Source organism: Condylostylus longicornis, unplaced genomic scaffold, assembly GCF_029603195.1.
Source record: "Condylostylus longicornis isolate FDR11 unplaced genomic scaffold, ASM2960319v2 ptg000094l, whole genome shotgun sequence".
In the NCBI taxonomy this organism is placed as follows: Eukaryota; Metazoa; Arthropoda; class Insecta; order Diptera; family Dolichopodidae; genus Condylostylus; species Condylostylus longicornis.
This window is the reverse complement of record NW_026578062.1, coordinates 430,535-454,433: the sequence shown is the minus strand read 5'-3', so window position 1 is coordinate 454,433 and position 23,899 is coordinate 430,535. Positions and strand designations below refer to the sequence as shown.

The window sequence follows — 23,899 nt, the reverse complement described above, 5'->3', positions numbered from 1 at the left end:
AAATTAAGGTTTTCCGAATCACTAGTAAGGTCTCAAAAATTATTTAATATGTGCTTCTCTGAAGTTGACTGTAATCATACAAGGGATTATATTGAAAGGAAACTCATCATATTTTTGAAAAATTGCAATTATTTCCAATTTTTAATATAATTTTTTCTTTTTAATAACCTTTTTTAAATTCTCATAGCATTAAAATTAATCGTTGAAATTATTTTAGTATTACAAATAAATTATTAAGTGTTTCATTTTAAAATGTAAATAGGAAAGTTTTGCACATGCACACATATGTACTTGCGTGTATTTGTGTAATACAATATCTTATTTATGTATGTAGGTACTATTCTGTTATCTTTTATTTTTTTTCTTTACCATTTTGCTGAATTTTTATTTTGCATAATGCTTAGGTTTAAGTTAATATCTGTAAGGGTTTATCCCGGTAGATAAAAATTAAATGAACGGATTATTCTACGGAGTCGAATAAAAATTTGCAACGAATTACTGACAGAATTGAAATATAGTGTGACGTACCTAAACATTCAAAGCTTACGTGATAAACTATATGAGGATAAGCTCTTAGCAATTCATATGACTGTGTGCTTATTTTATTATTCTAACAGAAATATGATTAAGTAAAAATGAAAATAAAGACTATAATTTTTCAGCATATATATTTTATTTTTCTAATAGGACAACATATTACGGGGGTGTTGCAATTTTTGTAAAGGAATGTATTAGTAGTAATTTTGCATTTGAAGAAGAATATAGTTTTTCAAATGTTTTGCTGGTTCGGGCAATAAAACATAATTTAAATAGTATTGATGCTTATAGATCTCACCAAATTAGTATAGATGATTTCATTAGTAAGCATCAAAGATAATGGTACGCTCAGGTTTAGGCATTCAAATATACGAGTACTAGGTGATTTTATTATGAGTCTTTTATATATAATCATATTAGGAATTATCACAGTATTCCCGCAAATAATGGCTATTTCATTTATTATAAAGGTTATTTAATTTATATCTAACGAATTTGTGACTAGGGTGCGTTTCAACACTATTGTAGATGAATTCATATTCGATATAAGTAAATAAAAATATTTCACGTACTTGATACATTATTCGGAATACACTCTTTCGGAATATGTTACAAAAAATATGACTGTACTACATTACAAGGGGCTGTCGGATGATGATTTTCGCGTAGGCTTAGATCAATATGGGTTGCTGAATTCTCCGACTAATGCGACAGGCTGTTTAATACGGAGGCATACCAGGACTTAAACTATCATTTTTCGACCTGGTCCGCTTAAAAGTACCATTACGGATTTGAGCGGCAGTTTAATACTTAATGAGGCATGTTTGGCACTTACTGATCATATTGCCAAAAGCACGGATGGTGGTACACATGTTACCTTTTCATTAATTTGAAAAAGACGTTTGATAGTGTAGATTTTCAGACTCTTTTGGGAAAGTTGGTTAGTTTTAATTTTTCACAGGGTCTAATATAATTTTTTAGATCATATATTAACCAATAGGAAGCAGCTTGTTAGAATTGAGGACACTGTGGGGGATTGGCTTGAGGTCAGAAAGAGTTTCCACAAAGTTCTATTTTGGGGCTTGATTTGTTTAAATATATTAACAGTTTTTACCAGGTTTCCTTAAAAGTTTCCGTGCAACTATATTTGAATTACATTTATTTTACTTTTTCGTAATAAAAAAAATAAAACACAACAAACAAATTTAAATTTTGAAATTTATTATTGTTCCCTTACTTTATTCTTCGGAATAACAGCAGGACTTAACTTAACTATTCTAAGACAGACTTAATAATAATTCATATTGATTAAAAGTTTTTTCTTTTTAAATCGTTTAGCCAGCAGTAATTATTTTAAGTGGATTACTTTTTATAAAGAAATTTGATACTTTAAATTTTATGTGAAAATAATTTAACATGAGAATAATTTTTGTTGGTTATGAGCTTTTTTTTTACATATTAGCTCTTAAGATAGTAAATAATAGAATAAAACACAATTTCGTTTTCTGCAGAGATACGGAAATACATGGCCATAGTACTCGAAACAAGGGTATATTAACTTTGGTATAGAGTTTGTACCCACTTGAACGAGTCGTCTCTGGTATGGATATGTATGTATATTCCTGCGCAGCGTAAAATTTTGCGTCAATTTGGATGTGTCCGTCCGTCCGTCCAATCGTACGATAACTCAAAAACGAATAAGGCAAATATGACAAACCTTTCACAACTCGCTTCTTTTGTGCTAAGGACGAACTCTATTGTATTGGACCAGTTCGGTCAATGAGTTCAGGTAGCTGTCATTCAACTTTAAGAGTTTATTTTAGATATTTGAAGAACTAATAAAGTTATAAATACGAAATTTTGTATACGTGTGTCCAATTATATTTTACAAGTGCTCTAAAAATTTCAATGAAAAATAAAAAAGTTGGGTTGGTGAGATTGGGCAGTCATGTGTCCATTGTTAGCCTATATATATTCTCCAAGTTCTTATGGAATGGCTTTACACGTTGGGGCAGCTACCATATAAATCCAAAGCCTAATTTTATATATTTGGAAAAATTATAAAGCTTCGCAGTCGTATGTCCAATTATGGGTCTGAAATATCGTCGAAGTTTTTATACAATGGCTTGACAGGTGCTGGTAGCTGCCATATAACTGCAAAAGTTAATTTTAAATATTCGAAATAATAAGGTTAGATTCATGAGACTTGACTATCATTGGTCCAGTTATAGGTCAGTCAGGTTCAAATAACTGTCATACAACCGTAAAAGTTAACACGTTGGCGGACGCGAATGCTATAGCATTAATTTTCATAGTGATGCATAATGACGTGAATGCCATAGCATTAAAATTTTAAAGCCAATTTTTATTTTTTTAATGTTATACAAGCTTGTTTTTGTAATTTATACATTTCAAAATAATGACCAACTAATTCATTAGGTATTTTCATATTATTTTATTTTTTCTCCATATATATACATGGAGAAAAAAATAATTGTGTAATTTCAAAAATAATTGCCTGTATATTTTTGCAGCTACCTGAAATTTTTAGCGTCCACGAACGTGTAAATTCTAAATATTTCAAAAACAAGTCTTCATACTTAGATTTTCAAGGTGTAGGGTATAATTCAGTCGATTTAGACCGACTGACACGTTTTTACTTGTTTTTATCTTTCACTCTTAAAAACAGATTTGCAAAGAAACAATGTTTATATTTGTTATATTTTTGGAAAATTGCTCAATTTCCAAAAATGAAAAACCTGATGTGATTAGCACAAAAAAACCAAATACATTTTCAAATACAAAAAAAAACCTGATGTGATTAGCATATAAATGACCACAATGTATATTGCCTAGTTTAGTGAAAGTGTTGCAGAAAATTATGAAAATGCATTTTAAACACTTCCTTTCAATTTTAAGGAAGTTAGCAAACTTTTAGCTAACATTCCTAGAAAAGTGTAAACTTGGCTCTTCATTTTGTGCCACCCGAAATCTCTGAAAAGTTTAGAGAAAAATAGTTTTGGTAACAAACAGAACTCAAATATAAAATTTCAGCTAAAAAATGTAAAATAGGCCCTCAGTTTGGTTTCCGAGCCCCGAACTTTTCAAAAAATTTATAAATTCATTGTCTTAGCACCCCAAATTTAAATAATAAATTTCAAGGAAATCACTTGATTATTTCACTTTATACACACAAAAATGTCATATTGTGAGTGCAGTTCTCGAGGTCTGATATATCCCAAAACTTGATCAATCCGTGCCATAGCCGAAAATAAGCTCATAAATAAAATTTCGTCAAAATCGGCTCAGCCGAACTTGAGATACAAGCGGCTGCGCACAGACCGACAGTCCTACAGATCGACATTTCTCCAAAAATAGTCTATTTACATTTCCTCGCTATGGAGAACTGCGTTAATACCGAAAACTCGACGCCCAAAATGTGGTGCCACATTACCTACCTTATTGTATACAATGCGGTCGCTAGAAAAGAATAATTTCAAACCTCAAAAGTAGATATATATGCATATAATATTGTATATATGTATGTACATACATATATCATAATATATGTATATGTATAATGTAAAATAGGATGGTTTTTGAAGAGTTATACGAAATATGAATAAAATAAAGAATTAGAAAAATATAAATTGGAGGTATTGTATAGCTAATGGGTAGCGTGGTATTCTGATAACCGAAACGTTGTTAGATCGATGCTGGCCGGAATTTTATCGTATCTTTCCTTTTTTTATTTTAATTTAATTTGGATTATTTCTAAATTTTTTTAATTTTATTTTGTTTACATTTTTTGTTTTATTTTTTTTATTATATAACAGATATATTGCTATAAAAGTTTAAGAAAAATTTCCAAAAAAATATTGTTAATAGTTTGAAAAAATTCCCAAAAATTTTAAACACATATGTATGTATATACATAAGCATGTATGTATATTTCTTTAAAGCTTCCTATATGAATTGAATAATATTCAAAACCAACGAATTAGAAATACTAAAGGAAGAAGCATCTTTGTTTCTATTTCGCTTACACTCCCTAAAAAATCGTATTTTGAAAAAAAAACATAGTAAAGCCAAAAACTTCAGATAAGTCTCTTTCTTCGAGTATTGCCAAACTGAAATTAACATTAAATACCAAATGTTATTGTTTTTTTTTCTTAGAAAACTACGCGCCGCTTAATAAAAAGTAAGCAAAGAACATTTTGTCATATTGTTTATAAAATTAGAGCATGTTTGTAGATAAAAAACTATAAAATATTTAATAACAAGTGTTAAAAAAAGAATACTATTTTATAAAAGCTTCTAAAAATATATAACAAGTGAAAAAAAGAAAAAAATCTGTTGAAAAGAAAAAGGTACATAGTTCTAAATTGTTATTCCCATTTGTAAAAACAAATAGTGTTTTTACACCATATACATGTGAATATTATTTATTTCAATAATTGAAAGAAATATTTATTCAACAGTGCTTTGATTAATTCATATTTGTAATTTTATTACAATTAATTAATTTGTAATTTTATTAGGTTTCTAATTTTGCAAAGAAAACATCTGTTTTTGTTTTGTTTTAAATTAAAATTACTTCGAAGTGACATAGTTTCACCAGGACCGAATTTTTTTCTAAGGAAAATTAGTTTATGTTTGACAAAATATAGCATATAAACAATATTTTAATTTGGTCTTTTTTTATATAATTACTGTTTTCCTAGAAGTAATGAAATGAAAAGAAAGTGGATTGGAACTATTAATAAAGAAGTTTGCATTTCAAATTTTACCAAAATTTATAATTTTGTAATTCATAAAATAAATTTATTCAAAGAAGAAAAAAAATATTGAGCTTGATATTAGAAAATAATTGTTTAAATTTGATTTTTTTTTTACAGATATTTGATAATGAAAAATATTTTGAAATATTTTTTAGTTTTTACTTTTAAAAAATTTAACTTATTCCTCTTGCAAAGTACACATATTTAATAGTAGAGATAAGAAAAGATAAGAAAATAAAATAAATACGCTCCTGTTACGACTTTGACAATGCTCGGAGCAAAGAAAGAGACAACTAGAAAAACTTTAGCTTCATTGCCTTTTCAGGATGTTCCTTCCTTTAGTATTTCTAATTCGTTGGTGTTAACCTTATTATTTTCAGTAGGTTTTCTGATATCTTGTGGTACCAACTTTTTGGATATGCTTTGAATGAAAGCAGTCGCCGATCGTATTCATTCGCTTATTCGTATTCATTCAAAGCGTGGACATTCGCTTCGTCGATCATAATAAGAGTAATAATATTCAGAACAATAACAAATGAAGCATTAGTATTCAGATGCCACAAAACATCTGATGTCTTTGAAAAAAGCTGAACTTGGCCGTTCAACTAACCTAAACGCTTTAAAATTATTAGCCGATATTAAGTGATTTAAAAATTTTGAAGCAAAAAAAAAATATGCTTCATTATGGAGCTGTTTAACGTTGACATTTAGATGTCGTATATGTTTACGTAAGACTCTAAAAATATAGTTAACATTTTTACAAATACAGTTTATTTAAATTATAACTTGTATTATCATAAAATTATAAATATTATTTATATAAATTATTATTAAAAGTACTTTTTATTACTTACCATTATCATTAATCATTATCCATTCTCTTTGTCTTTCTAAAAATTCAAAACTAAAGAAATATAAAACTTACAGCCGTCATTCATACCAACTGTCATATATTTTTAAAGCAAAAATAAAGTGTGCAAACCGTTCAGTGGAGCCCTGCAGCAATTAGCTAATAATCAATTAAGCTATTAATTAAAAGATTCAGTTATTAATTTTCAAATCATTCTTAACATTTCAAATCAAGTAAGCAAAATTTTTTTGTTGACTCAAGTGAAGCCGGCTGCAAGTCAAGTAACGTTGATGTAGACATAAAATAGACTCATAGTATGTACGCCTCAAGCAGGCATATGTATAAATTGGGTATTCACACAGCCATATACTGTTTATCTACTGTTATAAGCCAAAGTGTATCTGCCCAAGAGGCAGTTCAACTCTCCATTTACATCACACTTAGCAATCACTCACCAATATTTGTATACAAAAAATTCCCTTAGCTAAAAGAGTTAAGCAGTATACCTTCTTATTTAAGTAAAGTGGAAGAATGCATCAATTGTACCATGGCAAATAAAAAACTTAACTTTAAGCTTAACGAAAATCTTGAAACTGTGAGCAAACTTTTTCCAGTTTATCTTAATAAACTTAATGCTATCAAAAAGAAAATAGATTATTAGCAATTACAGCAACCGAGTGTGAATAAATATATGACTGCTGTTTCTAAAAGAAACGAATCCAACAACAACTTAACTAATGTCATAATGAAAGAACAACGTCCAACTTCAAGTCAACTTAAAGCTGATCATCAACCTTAACTAATCTCAACGAGAAGCAATCAAATATCACAGTAGGAAAAAAAGGAAATGGCAAAAATTGAGAAAATACCTTTCGAAAATATGGAACAAACGAGAGTTAATCATAATAAACTTGGGTCAAACCAATGGTTAGTATTGTAGCACTTTTCCTTTCAACAAGTGAAAATACTGCTTTTAAATACAGTCTTTGTATACTTACCACACTATTAAAACTATTTTCATTCATACGCAAAATTATTTCTAGGATTGCATATATTTAGGATGAACGATTTATGCAGTCTTTGATATAAAGCAAAAATTAATATAAAGTGGGGTTAACATAATGCTCGATTTTAAGGGTTAATTGTGTGAGTTAAGAAAAATAATTATATTTTTTAATTATATGGAATTTACCGTTAGCTTTCTGTGTTTATAGAAAATGAAAAAGCTTAAGCTTGCGGTTTCAGATATATAAGGTGTCAAAAATTCAAATTTTACAAATTTCAAGAGACGATAACTTGAGAAGGGGTGGAAATGGAAAAAAATTTCTTCTAACGAAATGAACTATTTGTTAATGTCTAAAAGCCCCTAATTTCAAGCTTCTACAGGCTTGGGTTTAAAAGAAAAAAACGAAATCAAAAATTTGGAAAAAAAGGACTTTAGATAACGGTAAATTTAAACGGCTATTTTGTTTTTCTAAAGGTTAACTATAGTATACTGCGCTAGGGGAAGCAACGCACTCCCTTTCTGCGTTTGAAAAATTTCAAAAATGCTTATAGTTTCATTGCAACAAATAGTTAAAAAAGGCCGTTTTTAAGGTTTTGGGGGGGTATAACTTTTAGAGGGGGGGGGATAAGTAATTTGTAAACAGACACACGGACAGACAGACGGACGGACGGACAGAGTGAAACTAATAAGCACCTTTTCAAAATTTTTCTGGAAAAGTGCTAAAAAATAATAATAAAAATAATACCGAAAAGAAGACCACCATCAATTCCAATAAAAGTAGTTCTATTGAAAATAATAATAAAACTAATAATAATAAAAATATTAACAATATTAATAACAATAATAGAATAATGATAATAATAATGATCAGAATCATGATAAAAATAATAATAAAAATAATAATAATGCCAATGAAGATTTTAATAACAATAATAATGGTGATAACAATAACAATAATAATAATAATAATAATAATAATAATAATAATAATAATAGCAATAATAATAATAGCAATAATAGTAACAACAATAATAATGATAGAAATTACAATAACTGGGTTAAAGGAGAAATATCAAATCCATATGTAGATGTCGAAAAATTCAACGAAAAACCAAGTACGAAGTGTTTTGATCCAATGTCTCCACCAATTGTAAAATTAACAAAAAGAACAACTGAAAATGATGATAGTATGTATGTACTCTCACGGCTTAGAGACCATAGGATATATAACAACGTTCGAATATTCCTTGCATATTTCCATGATCAAGACGATATTTGTTATGATGGTATGACACAAACCAGCATCAAAGTACTTATCGATCAAGAAGGCTTACCATTGACCCGCAGGACCTGTGTAAAATATATTATAAATATCATGAGACAGTAGGAGTCAAAGAGGAAAAAGTCATACAAGATCTGAAAATGTATAGACGCCACATCGATAATAAATACAGAGACTACCTCCAGAAAGTACGAGTGAATTGGCAAAACTATATGATAAGTATTTCATAATGTTGACACCTAAAAATGTGAATCAAACAGGCAACCTTAATATTCTATACTTAAATATATGTAGTATTAGACAGAAAATCCTGAAACTTGAGGCGTTAATACAAAGTTATGCAAATGTAGATATTGTTATCCTAACAGAAGTTTGGATATTTGAAAACGAAATGAACACCTATAATATCCAAAATTTTTACGCATAGAAAACATTTTTATAAACAGAAAACATAGCATACGGCAAACAGTATCCAACACATTAATTGATCATATTATGTCAAATATACTCGTAAATGAGCAGCATCAAATTACATATAAGATTGAAGGTAATAACATATCCGACCATGAAACAGCTCTTGTAAGTTTAGAATTAAAAAAGCAGGAACTAAAGCCTTACAAAAGGCTCTCATATATTAGAACGAACTATGTTAAAATGTGTGAAATAGTGCGTATTGGGCTGGCAGCTAAAAGTATCATGGAAGTTGAATTTAATTGCTATTATACAAAAGGCGAAAGAAAATAGTGCTACAACACATATAATGAGATCAAGAAGCAATAGATGGATTACTCCAGCAATCATCAAACAGTGAAAGATTAGACGCTCTTTATACACAGAACATAAAAAAGACTCCAGCAATTCAATAAAAAGGATAGTATGTGAAAATCAAGAAGAAAGTGAGTAAACTCATTGTTGAAGCAAAGAAAAATCATATAAACAATTGCATTGAAAAAACTGGGAATGACAGCAGCAAACTATGGAAGGTTATAAATTAGACAATAAAAAATAACAGTGATGAAAAAAACGGCAGCATTTGTAACTTAATTAAGCCAAATGGTGATGTAACTAATTCCGACATAGAAACTGCAACCCTTTTAAACAAATATTTCAATGAAATTGGTGAAATGATTATAAATAATAACAGCACTAATAATGCTCCAGATACTGTACGTAATACAATAAATCAAAAGTCTGTATTTTTAGTACCAGTAACAGAAAATGAAATTGTTACAATTTTAAATAGTCATGCTGAACCAGGGTCGGATGGAATAAAGGTTAATAATATCCAGTAACTAATACATATTATTAAGAAACCACTAATGGAACTTATCCTAAAGGTTTGAAAAAGACTGTAATTGTACCTATACACAAAGGTGGACAAAAGTCGGACTGTGGAAACTATAGACCAATATCAATACTAAATGCAATAAGTAAAGTATATGAAAAAGCAATCAATACGCGAATCCGAAATTTTGTAGAAACGACAATTGGCTTTGATGAAAATTAATATGGTTTCATAGAAAGAAGTGGTACTGATTCTGCTGTTTCGGTAACATTAGATCATGTTTACGATGCTTTAGATGAAGATATTTATGTGGCAGGATATGGTATTTAAAAAACCGAAAAAAAAATACCACGTTATTACAATAAAAGCTGGAGATGTTGCAATTCAAAGAGTGAAGTATATAAAATACCTTGGCACCTCTATAGATGAACATTTGAAGTGGAATAAGCATGTGAAACAATTAAAAAAAAAGTATTATTCCAATCACTATGGCTATAAAAAGGGCAGGTGGTGTCCCTGTTAAAGCAGCTTAATTAATATATAACGGTCAAAAATACGCTATAACATATGCAGCTGGAGTCATTGTACCAAATTTCATGTCAGTCAAATGCGTACTGTTATGCACAGAACTTTAAAAACATTATATAATTTTAACCCAATACTAAGGAATTATACATGAGAACAAATGAGCTAGATATAAATCAACTCATATACCTAGAGAAGTGCAAATATGTATACAAGATCATGAACAAGCAAATCAAATCAACATTATCAATCCCAACATGACTATAACACTAGAAATAGAGGGCATCTAATAGTTCCTAAAGCGACGTCAACTATGAAATTAAATGGATTGAAATGCAGTGCAATAAGGATGTACAACACCTTGCCAGATGAAATAAAAAATTGTAAAAAATTAAATGAATTTAAAAATAAGCTTAAAAAGCATTTAAAAAATTTTAGAAATTAATGTACATATGTATATCCAACAAAATATAATAATAGAATATAAAAATATAATGTAATAAATTTAACACTATGCATATTAAATTAAAAAAGATTTTGGATTAGTATAAAAATTAGTGTAAGATTAGTTTGTAGTTTTTAATTTCTTATATACAAGTTTTATAAATTGTCTGAAATTAATTGATAAATAAATAAATAAATAAATAAATTTTCATTTTTATACACATAAGAATTTTTGGGAGAAGGGAAAATTGCGCAACTGATATCTACCTGTTTTTTTATAATGTATTTTTAAAAGCGGGAGTTATTTATTTTTTCGTATATAAAGTGTAGGAAAAAATATTAAGAATTTTAAAAGCGGGAATTTTATTTCTGTAACTTATTCCAGTACAAGATGGCAGAAATTCTGTATCCATATTAAAGAGAAGCGATAAAAAACAAAATTTGACTATTAAAATAAAAAAAAATTATAATATACGTATTATATGTATATAATTTGAAAAAGACAAATAATATTAACAAAAAACTTAAAATTTGTAATTAGTAATTGTCATTACATTTATTGTAATATAAATTATGAATTTTTTATTTTTATATCAATTTTGTTTTAAAAATGTACATACACATACAAATTTTGTTTGTTTAGTACAAATAAGCGACTTGAGTGAAGCCGGCTTCAGATCAAGTAACATTAATATAGACAATAATAAGCTTGAAGCAGCCATATAAACGGGCTACATACATATTACTACATCATATCTACCTTGAATAGGTATGTACCTATAACAAAGTATGAAATTTTAAATTTATAACTATGACTTTCATACATTCGAATGTTTTAACTTTTATTAATTAAGATATCAAAATAAAAATAATAAAATTTTTACCTAACTTAATTTAATTTTATTTCAGCTCAATGTTTTTGATACACTCGTTTGTTTACAATATTTTTTTTCTTTCTTGCCTCATACAACTCTTATTACCATGTATTTCTAAAGAAAAATGGAATACTAAGATTTTGGAAGTGGCAAGCAAACAAAAAATAACGGAATGGAACGAGTCGAGCTACTTATTAATAGATATACTTTGCTTATAAATTAGATATACTTTGGTTTCAATAAATAAATATCCTGTCAATGTTGGACTGAGTTTACGAGAGGAAAGTGAAAAATCCCAATCACTAATTCGAGTCCAGTTTGGTCCAGTAAAATTTGTTTATAATTTTTGCTCTTGTTCAAAATATTCTAAGAAAATCGTTTTATTATTATTTCGCACATTTATACATCCCTATATAAAAAAGTAGTGATTATTCTATTCTTATAGAGATTTTCCGTTTAATACTTTTTGCGTTTTCTTTTTTCCTTCCTGTTTATTTAATATGTAGGACTTAAATAAAAAAAATGGAGCGTACTTTATATAATTAATCTAGTACAACAATATTATACCAAAAAGGAAATAGTGGCTTGTCAATTTACAGTATGCTATTAGTTTTTTTAGACCAATCACTGACAACCAACGCTAACTCACATTTTGATTTAAAGTTTTTTTAAAGGTCTGAAGACATGAATTTTTAAATTGGGAATAAATTTAATAAAGTGTAGTTATTGCAGTAAATATTAAAGAAATTGTTTTGTTTTTTGTAAACAAAAAATGCCAAGCCATTTCCATAAACTTAAGCCGTGATTTTACACCTAAAGTGCCTATTTAATGTAGAAGCATTAAAATTTTAAAATATTGTTAATCGGTATAGCAGCGGTGTGTTATTTTATTTCTATTATGTATAGTAAGAAAAGGAAATATCAAAAATATGTATAAGTGGAAAGTAGCCATTTATTGAAAACATGCCATTCCCTTTGTGTATTAATAAAATAAAATGGTCTACTCAAAATTAGATATTAATAAGTGAAGTGGAATAGAGATAAGATTTAAAAAAAATAAAAATCAGAAAGTATATAAATAAAATTTTTTCTAAATTGATTTTCAAAAAAGTTGAATTAAATATTTCAAATATCTGCACTTATACTATACGTCAAAATGTCATTTAAAATCTATTACAGAAATTAGTGACATAAAATTTAGTATACCATATTTTTCTCTTTACTATAATATGTATGATAATGAAGAAAGTGAATTTTAATATTTCGTTCATATAGCAAGTTGATTATTTGTATTAAAAAAAATGGCTACTTTGACATTAAAGCCAAACTCAAATAGTTGTAAGTAAAATATTGTTACACAAAGAAATATTCCAATTGAAAAAGTAAATTAATGGGTAAAAGTTACTGTGTCAAAAACTTATATTTAAATTGGTATTATTACATCAAAAGTGCTCAAGTGCTTCAACGTCAGATATTATATTCTATAAGTATGATACTTATACTTAGATATACAAATGTGCGAGAACAAAATTGTTCTTTGATTTGTTTAAAACATTGATCTGAAGGGTTCAAATTTATAAGAGATATCGAAAACATTCAAAATACGCAAACTAATACACTACATCAAAAAAACTGCCTGCAAAATAAATTGAGAAAAATCATTAAATATATTGAAATATGATAAATTGAGAAAGTAAATGAATCCATATTTGCAACAGGTATTTTCAAAGAAAACCAAACTTGGAACTGTAAGCTAAAATTGTTTTTGATTTTGTTTGTTATTCTCTAATACTTTTCAAATAAGACCATACTTCTTGTTTTAATATCCAGTTTTTCTTAATGAATTGGTCAGTCTGTCAGAAATGATTTTAAAAACAATAGAATAAATGTAGTAAACAAACAACCATACAAAATTATTCGAAAAATATAACTTTCAACCGTAACAATTTGTACTTTATTTTAGCCCAGTTAAAATTGTTAATTTATCAAATATTGTACTGTGAAAAATTTAAATAAATACTGTGGAACATTCAATCTATATAAATTAATTTTGGCTGAGTAAAATTCTATGGAGAAAAGATTTTATTTGTGAAATATTTCTAATATTTTGTTTTAACTATTTGTAATTTAAAAGGTCTCATTGAGTTTTTTTTTATTTAAGGTTTACCACTAAATATTTGAAAATTATATTTTTAAAAAAAGAAATTCTACAAAAAAAAAAATCTATAAGAATTCTAATAAATATTTTTGCAAAACAAAAGATATGCGAAAGGGCAATGAGCCTATTAAAATAGTGTATCCAGCGGCGAGTAGTAATTCAAACGTTTCCGAAACACCAGCAACAATCCATTCGAATAATCAACTTCAACATTTAAATGCTACAATGAACAATCAAACAAGTACAACTAATCGTGTAGCTTTCACAAATCAATCATTGCCAAATGGTACTATAAGTATAACAACACAACCTACTCAATTAGGGCACCACTCGATAATGCACCCTGCTTCTTCTGCTAGTGTTATTCCAACATCGACAACTATTAAAACTATATCAACTAGTGGTGCCGGCCAAAATCAAAATCACCCACATAGTATGGGCGGATCTACACAAACTTTGGTAATTAAAAATCAAACAGTTTCACTTCCAGCTGGACTTGTCTCTAGTGCACCAGGTGGATTAGTTACTATGACAAAAGCTATTAATCAGGTATTTTAGGAAAATTTAAAGATTTCTTTAATTTTATTCAAAGTAGTTAAAATTATTGTTTGTTTTAAACAAAACTGTAGTTGATTCTAATCATGTTTGTATTTTGTTGATATTTACTTAAAACTTAATTTAAACTTTTTTTTGTCTAAACGTAATTGCCGGTATAAAGAAGCATTTTTAAAGTTATCACCTTGTTATTTTCCAAGTAGTTCGACAGTTTATTATTGATAATTTGATTTTTAGCTATACCAAACGTTAAATACTTCTTCATATATTTTACGTATTTTATTTTGTTTCAGTAGATATAAAATATTAATCTTTCTAATCTCAAGTATATTTAAATATTTTTTGTAATTATTTTATGGGAAATATGCTGTCATTGAACAATTAAAAATGTTTTTAGCGTATTTTACTCAAAGATTTTTATTTGAAACAATGAATTAATTTACTAAGAGTATAGCTAATGAATTTGACTTGCATTTTTGTAATATGTAGGTGGGGTACGAATTTTTTTTGAGTTACTGCCTTATTTTTAATTTTAGCGACATTTGTTTTGTTGATTTTATTTATTTTTTGAAATATCAATATATTTGTAGAGAATTCAAAGAAAGTACATTATTTGCTGTCTTCTGTGCACTTTTGACAATATTTGAAAGTTTCTGTTATTTGCCTAAAAAACTATGCATGTAACGTAATTTAGTGTATTAAAAATTTTTCAACTTCATTTTGTACTATGATTTTATAAATCCGGTAAATTTTTTGGTAAATTGTAGGGTAATCAAGCTAGTATCGTAAGCAATATGCTGCCAGCCGGTGTTGTAATGGGTGTGAGAGCTAATACTCCAAACACAAACCCACAAAAAAGCGTGAACAGCAATCCTTTACCGCGTGTTGTAATAGGAAACACTCATATGGTTGGAGCTCGCCCGAATAATCCAGCGGTACTTTGAAAATTTTTTAAAAAATATAAAAACAACAAAAAAATTGGACTATTTTGTTGCAGATTACATTAAGTACTATTCAACAGAGTGGGCCAGCTTTAATCGTTAAAACTGAGAATGGATACCAATTGCTTCGTGTTAGTCCGGCTACTCCTACCAATCAACCAACAACAAATATTGGCCAGCAAATGTCAACAAGTACTGGAAATCAAACAATACGTTTGCAAACTGTACCGGCTGTAAGTAGATTTAGTGGATCATCTTTAGCTCTACGCAAAACGATTGTTACTCAACATCAGGTGAAACAGAAACAAAATGTAATTTTCTGTAAAATTTTTGAAAAGCAAATTTTTGAAATATTATTTCTCGTTGTAACCTGGTTTTTGGATTATTTCTGTATAAAAATGTAGATTGTTGACACATGTTTATTATTTTATTTTGCATGTTTATGATCAACGTATTTTATAAAAAAAATTGTTGTACTTTTTGCTTTCAAATTGTGGCGATCCAACGAAAATTTCACTTAAATTCCAAATTACAGCTTTGAAATCATTTAATAGTATAAAACGTATACTTAATAAGGAATTCAATTTTGTTCTCTACAACTTCCTTAAATCGAATAAGGGAAATGCTTATATGATTTTCCAAATATAAAATAATATTTAAATAATTCAGTATTAAATAAATTTTTCTTATAACAAAGTAATATAATTGAAGTATAAAAATAACTTTTTCTTAAAAGGTGGCTTAAATTTTTAAATTTATTTTAATTATTTTGCATTTTACCATTTTTAATGGAAAATATATGGCGCGACTTTATAAGGTTATATAATTTGCTTAATTATAAAAAGCTGTGCATGTTTTGTTTGAATAATTAAATTGAAATATATTTTAATTTTAATTACATTTTGATTTACTGTTTCTATAATTTTTCTCATATTTCTCATTTTTCGTTACTGCGTTAAAATTATATAAGTCAATTTTTATGGAAAATAAGTTTAAACCTATTTCATCATTTTATTAACAAAAATGCTTTTCATTATCTTATTTACAAAATTAGTCCATGTCCGTATCAGCCCCTTCAAATATAGTTGTAAATTCAGCAGGGACTTCGAATTCTAATCAAATTTTAGCAAATCAAGTTAATAGTACCGCTTCACATCATCAGCCCACTGTAGCTCCTGTGGTACCTGTGACTTCAGTTTTGCAAACTCAACAATTTAATCAGCCAGCATCCCACCAAACTCAGCATCAGCAGCAACCGCAAACTCAAGCACAATCATCTCAGTCGTCGCAAATACAATTGCACCAACCCATTTCTTCACAGCAAGTGCAACAGCAACCACAACCGCAGTTGCTGCATCAACAGTCTTCACACCAACAGCCACATGTTCAAACATCGAATCAGTCACAAACACTTCAAGTTCAACAAACCCAACAAAATGCTTTGGCGGCTGGAAGCGGAATCAATCAGCAGATAAATACATCATCTGTTCAAGTAAAAAACATATTATAATACGTTCCAAATGTTTTATATTATAGCTATCGTAAATTTTAGCAAAAAAGCCTTCAAGGAAATACCAAAGAAAAGTGTCGAAAATTTTTAGCAAATTTGATAGAATTGTCGACGAGAGAACCGAAACCAGTTGAAAGAAGTGTTAGAACCTTAATTCAGGAATTAATTGACTCGATTGTGGAACCCGAAGACTTTTGTGATAGATTAGAACGTTTACTTAATGCAAGTCCGCAGCCATGCTTAATAGGTTTTTTGAAAGTAAGTTAAATATTTTGGCTATTCGAAATATTTATTTTGCAAGATAAAACTATAAACCTTTGATTTTTATGCAAGCTAAACATAAATATTTCAGAAGTTTGTAATTTTTTTCTTTTTTTGTTTAGTCTCTTATTAGGGGCTAGTGCCGAATGCGAAACTAGCTATTCAAAAATATAATAAGTCTGATAATAAAAATTAGTAATAATTTATACAATATTTTTTTTTCTTGTATTGAAATTCGTCAAAGAGAAATTAAGGGTCAAAACTTAATAACTTAAAAATTTATCAAAAATCAAACATTTGTATTTTGTCAATGTATCTTCACTTTTTTTATTTTAGAAAAGTTTACCTCTTCTTAGACAATCCCTTTTTACGAGAGAATTAGTGATTGATGGTATTAAACCTCCTCCGCAGCATGTTGTTTCAATAACATCAGGAAGTGCATTGCAACAACAATTTCCGGTACTTCCTTATTTATATATTTATAATTACATACTAATTATTGTATGAACATTTTATTTAAAAGCGAATACAAGCTCAAATTCGCCCAATTGGGCAGGCAACAACAATAGGGCAAACACAAGTACGAATGGTTACTCAAACTGCACCCAGGCCTATAGGTCAAACAACAATAACAAAGCAAACTATCAGTTCAGGAGTTAAAATTCAGTCTCCCCTATCAACACCACTAAGTGGACCACGATTAAATAATACACAAATTAGATCAATTGGTGCTATTGAAGCACATGCCGTACAGCAACCACCTGCATTACAACCTGTTAATAGAAATCAAGTTTTTCAGGCGCCTCAGGTATATATTTGCCTTAAAATAAAAGGTATAATTTTAAAAGTGAAATCATATTTTTAGAACATTGTGACGGTAAAGGGATCACAAAGCGGAATTCGCGTTCCAGGAAATGTTCAAATTAGACCTGCAACTTCAGTTCGTGCAAAAACTTCAACTAACACGTCAACTACGATGGGGTTGAATCAAATAACAATGCCTCAAGTTAAAGTAGGACAGACACAAATTAAGCAACTTACTCCAATTCAAAATAATAACAGCTCAATTTGCTCGACAATACCTGCACCTCCGGCGTCCCTGCCTGTTGTATCAGCTCCAATTCTAGTTTCGCCTGCTCCTGTTAGTTTTCCATCTGCGGCTACAACACCTTCGGTGAATAATACAAACAGTAGTACTGTTCTCAACACTACTACTGCTATAACGACGAGTATAACAACACCAACTAGTACGCCAAAAATTATAACTGTGAAAGCACAAAACTCCTCACAAGTAATTGCTAGAACGACTTCTAAGAAGAAACAATTATTGGAAGAAAAATCTGTATCTGCAACATCATTCTTCCAACAACCCTCTATGTCAACGGCGTCTTCGATGTACGGTGACGATGATATTAATGATGTTGCAGCTATGGGAGGTGTGAATTTAGCAGAGGAATCACAAAAAATTCTAGGGTCAACTGAAAATATCGGAACTCAAATAAGATCTTGTAAGGATGAAGTTTTTTTGCATTTACCTGCCTTACAAAGCAAGATAAAAAATTTAGTCACTGAAAAAGGCTTGGAAGATCCAAGTCAGGAAGTATCTGTTTTAATATCACATGCATGTCAAGAAAGATTGAAAAATATTGTCGAAAAGCTTGCTGTGATTGCGGAGCATAGAATTGATATATTAAAAGTAGGGAACTTTGATTTTTTATACTATCTGTATTCTATTCTATGGTTTTTAATGGGTACCTACGTGTTATTTAACTTTACAGATTGATTCTAGATACGAAGTTACGAAAGATATTAGAGGTCAAATAAAATTCTTGGAAGAGCTTGATAAAGCGGAGCAAAAGCGACATGAGGAGCAGGAAAGGGAAATGTTATTTCGAGCTGCAAAATCTAGATCTAAAATAGAAGATCCAGAGCAAGCTAAACTTAAAGCTAAGGTATTTAGAAAATTACGAATTTCTCCCAAAATAAAGTTAAATTTATTATAAAAAGACAAAGAGTAATTGTAACCGCAGGTTATATTAGTGTCATGTACATCAAGAAAAGTTTCTGTTGAAGCATTCATAATCATCAGTAGCCCTACAGCCCCGTACAAACTTTTTTTTTATTGGTATGAAAAGAAAACTTCCTTTTATTCGAAATAAAGAATATTTTTTTTTATTTTTTTTTTGCTTTGATAAAGTGCGCTACATACGCACTTTATCAAAGCTAATTTTCTTCTTTTCGGATAAAAAAGATTCGGTATGAACCTTAGCTTGATTCACAATTCTCCTCCACCCCTCCCGGTTCGTTGTGCCGCTAACTTGTTATATTCATTTTACGCAAGTCCTTTTTAACGTCGGCTTTTCATCCCAATCTTGATCTTGCAATGCTTCTTTGAAAAAGTGATCTTGCTTCGGAAATTCTTTTTTCTTTGAATTCATGATTCATCCATTCGATTGAAATGTCCTAGCCATCTTAATCTTTGAGATTTTGTGAATGTTACTATATTCTCATTTTTTACAAGGCCCATTAGTTCTTGATTTGACGTTATCTCATAACATTATATGTGTTCAATCTTGGTCCAAAAATTTTGCGCAATGTCTTTCTTCAAAGGTTCTCAGAATATTTATATCATATTTTGTCAAAGACCACGTTTAAGCACTATAACTTAAAATAGGGCTTAGTGTTGCTTTATATAGTTGTATTTTGCACGATAGTGATTTAATTTTGGATTTAAATAAATGTGGCTTGGAGTAGTAAGCCCCGTTAGTTGTTAAAATCTTTTGTTTTATGCCTTTATGTATTGAATGTCATTTCTAGCACTTATCATCGCACCATGGTATGTAAAATTTTTAGCTATTTCAAAGTTGTATTCCATTATTCTTATACTTTGGACACTTCTTCGTAGTTGGGATCCTGACAATAACATATATTTGGTTTTTTCTTCGTTAATCTTCAAACCCACAATTGCAACGTCCTCTACAAGTTCTGCGAAAACTTCAATTAGAGATCTCTTTTATTTCTAGACATCACAACTATATAATCTGCGTAGGCATATATTTTAGAGGAACATGTAAATACAAGGCCACCATTATTTAATTGTTTTATTGAAGGATGCAACATCAGATTATTGAAGAAGTTTCATGCTCTTGTTTAACTCCCAACTTAATTTCAAAGGCGTCTGTACTTTATAACTTTCGCTGTTTCTATTGATTGAGTCAAACGCTTGTTTGAAATCTATAAAAACCATGTGTAGATTGATGTTGTATTCTGCACATTTTTCAATATTTTGTCTTACGTAAGAGGTTTGGTGAATAGTTGATTTTTGTTCTCTAAAACCACATTTATAGCCTTATTATGATCGGCGAAGCGAATCGCTAGGCGTGTCGAATGGATTAGGCGAATTGAATGATATTTTAAATTATGATCAGCGAATGCTTTCATTCGCCAGATTCAAAATGTGGCTATTTCAAGACATCAGAAAACCTACCAGAAATAATAAGGTCAACACTACACATATGTACATTGTTTTTGCTTCTTTGCAAAAGCAATTGAATATTTCTATTCTTTAAAAATTACGGGGTTGTTGTCTATTAATTTATTTAAATGCTCGAATTGTTTTTGGCTCATTTTTACGCTTAAATTAATATTAAACAATCAATATTTTTTGCAATAATTTGTAGAATTTCATAAAATTACTTTACAGATAGTTTAAATTTTTACATTATATCACTATAAATGCTATAATATCCCATAAAAAAAACATTCATGTATTCATTTGATTTTTGGTTTCATTTGCCAAGCTTGTCACACAGAATTTTCATTCGACAAATTTGACAGCTCATTCGCTAATCATAATACCAAAAAGTTCATATTCGCCAAAAATTTCATTCGCTTCGCCGATCATAATAAGGACCTGACAATTGGTTAAGATTCTTTTTGAGTAAACTTTTAGTCTTCTAGCAGTTATAGTAGCTAGTTTTGTCAGTCCAATTTACTACCCTTTTTGTGCATGGGTATAATTATACCATTTCGCTATTCTTCTGGCATTTGGTTACGTTGGCAAATTTTTACAATGAGGCAGTGAATTTTTAAAAAGAAATTTTCACCTCCTGCTTTGATCATTTCTTGCCGCTATTGTATCTACTCCACTTGCTTTGTATTCTTTTAGTTTTAAAATTGCACTTACTGTTTCGCCATTCAGGTATTTAAACTTCTGCTTCTTCTAAACTTCTTTTAAACATCTAAAAATTTCTAACCCTACTAAATATATTGATCATTATCGATATTATACAACTCCCTAAAATATTTTTTCCACTCACTTACTATTTCTTGCTCCTCTGTACGAGGGGTTCCATTTTTATCTTTTACATTTGTTATTGTAGGTTGTATTTAAACTTCTGCTTCTTCTAAACTTCTTTTAAACTTCTAAAAATTTCTAACCCTACTAAATATATTGATCATTATCGATATTATACAACTCCCTAAAATATTTTTTCCACTCACTTACTATTTCTTGCTCCTCTGTACGAGGGGTTCCATTTTTATCTTTTACATTTGTTATTGTAGGTTGGAGCTCTTTTTTCTTTTACGTATTTGATTTGTTATCTTTCTTTTTTGCTTGTACTTATCATGTGCCAATCTCGTTTTTCTTTTATTTTAATCTCGTTCTTTTCTTTTATTGCATCTTCACATTCTTAATCAAACCTCTTTCGCCCAGCGTGAACCCTTTAAACTCCCAAACATTCTTCAGCCCAAATTAAATCATTCTTAGAAACATTTCTTCAAAACTCACTTCTCCGGATACGTCTTCTATAGAGGGGTTTTTAAATTTCCTTTTGTTTTCTTTTGGGTTCATTTTTCAATTTTTCCACATCCCACCTTTTTCTTCTATCGCTGCCGATTTTTCTATTTTACCAATTTCATATTTCATTTTTATGGCAGTAATATGGTGATCACTATCACAGTTTGGTGTTCGATATACTCTAACATCTTGCAAACAACTCATTCTTCTTCTTTTGTTTATCAATATGTGATAAATTTCATACATTCTATCAGTAACTGGTATTAAACAGAAAATTTTAGGTTCAAAATAATGCTCCATAAGAAGTATTTATTCAATCTCCGAACTTTACGCTTCATTCGATTTTTTAATATATGAACTTCCTTTCATATAAATTCAGTTTTTTTTTCAACGTTTAACTTAAAATAAGATACATATAATTAAAATAATAATAATGAATTTTTTTTCTTAAACATCTAAAATTACACTGGAAAAAGGCTTTGCAGGAGAGCTTGACTGTCAGTGAAATTTTAGTATGACAGTTTTTCCAAATTTTTCTCAAATCTATGCACATAGTTGATTTGTTTGTGTTATGTTTTATAAATCAAATAAAACTTCTTTTTTCTCTAGGCAAAAGAGATGCAGAGAGCTGAAATGGAAGAGATTCGTCATCAAGAATCAAATAAAACTGCATTGCAGGCTATTGGGCCACCTCGAAAAAAAACCAAATTTGACGGAGATGTTGCGTCGTCAGGATCTGTATTAAAATAGTTTTTTTTTTTTGCTTTTATGATAAATGATTTTTATTCATATTTCAGCAATCAACTTCCTATGGCGCTGGAGCAAGTGGAATATCTTCAGCTGTATTTAGACCAAGAATTAAACGTGTTAATTTGAGGGATATGTTATTTTTTATGGAACAAGAACGTGAAACTTGTAGAAGTTTAACATTGTATAAGTCATATCTTAAGTGATTGCAAATTAAATGGGAAAGGATGCATAAACTGCTTATATATTTTCCCGATTACAATACTTTTTCAAAAGAAACATATGTATATTCTATTTGAAGTTATGCAGTAATGAAACATGATCATTTAATTATTTTTTTTTTTTGTAAACAAGACCTAAACAAATTGGTTCCCTACAAAAGTTGCTATACGTTTTTTTTATTTTAAGGTTAAATTTTAAATCCAGTATGGTTTACAAAAGCAGATTTTTTCAAGAAGGCAAAAACAGCTGAACTTACAAAATTTGATAACCTTAATATATATAGAGCTCATGGCTCTTAGATAAAAGCATTTTTTGTCAATAGAAATACGTTTAAATCGTTTTATAAAATCCCCGCGTTCAGGTACTGATATATGTAAATGGTTATTTAAAATACCAAATATTAATATATTTTAAAAACCGTCGTTGTAATTAGAACGAACTGTATCTAGTTTTAATTTCTAAGTTTTGTCAAAAAAAAAATTTTACTAGTTAGTATTTGTTTTAGTTTAAAAGAAAACTACAAGTAAATCATGAATTTCATTACCAAACAAATTCGCTGTCGAATTCAAAAATATAAATAGAAAATTAATTTTTTTTTATTTAAACGTTTTAAATGACTAAAATCAAACATTTTTTTTCATTTTAATCAACCCAATAAATTGTTTTGTATGATAACACAATTCAATTATTTTTTGTAAGATATGTTGGTATTTAATTTTTTACTTTATCTAAACATACATATATGTATATATATACATATGTATATATGGGAAACTACAATTATGTAATAAAAGTTAAAATTTTAAAAATTAAAAAAAATCTAGCTATTATTATTTTATTTAATTCAGCAAAAAATTAGGCAGATTGTGGTTTGTTAATGTAATTTTATGTTATAAATCAAAGAACTTAAAAATCGAAATTCAATTCGTTTCGAAAAATGTAAGATGAAATGTTTTTATTTATCAATATAAAACATAAGTTTACTTTTAAAAAAAACGAGAGGCAACAAAAAAAATACAGTTATCGTTTTCTATATTTAAGCAATTAAAATCTGTTTAAATTTAGATTTATCCTGAATAGGAAAGTTAGTGAGGTACAATAATCAAATTAATATTCGAG

The 23,899-nt window shown here is 28.7% G+C and overlaps 1 protein-coding gene across 5 annotated transcripts; it reads left to right on the top strand.

The window, feature by feature from the left end:
• Positions 1 to 12,253: 12,253 nt before the first annotated feature.
• On the top strand, positions 12,254 to 23,443 carry LOC129613875 (transcription initiation factor TFIID subunit 4). 5 transcript variants are annotated; one of them, XM_055528182.1, is made up of 12 exons: positions 12,254 to 12,462; positions 13,747 to 14,292; positions 15,066 to 15,233; positions 15,296 to 15,550; positions 16,294 to 16,731; positions 16,792 to 17,007; positions 17,347 to 17,469; positions 17,534 to 17,818; positions 17,876 to 18,706; positions 18,789 to 18,962; positions 22,421 to 22,549; positions 22,609 to 23,443. In XM_055528182.1, exons 2-12 carry the CDS (start codon positions 13,849 to 13,851, stop codon positions 22,762 to 22,764), a joined length of 3,219 nt encoding a protein of 1,072 aa, XP_055384157.1. In that variant the 5' UTR covers positions 12,254 to 12,462; positions 13,747 to 13,848; the 3' UTR covers positions 22,765 to 23,443. The 5 variants fall into 5 exon arrangements, with proteins under 5 accessions (XP_055384157.1, XP_055384156.1, XP_055384155.1 ...); XM_055528181.1 differs by having other exon boundaries at positions 12,254 to 12,923; XM_055528180.1 differs by having other exon boundaries at positions 12,254 to 13,333.
• The last annotated feature ends 456 nt before the right edge of the window (positions 23,444 to 23,899 follow it).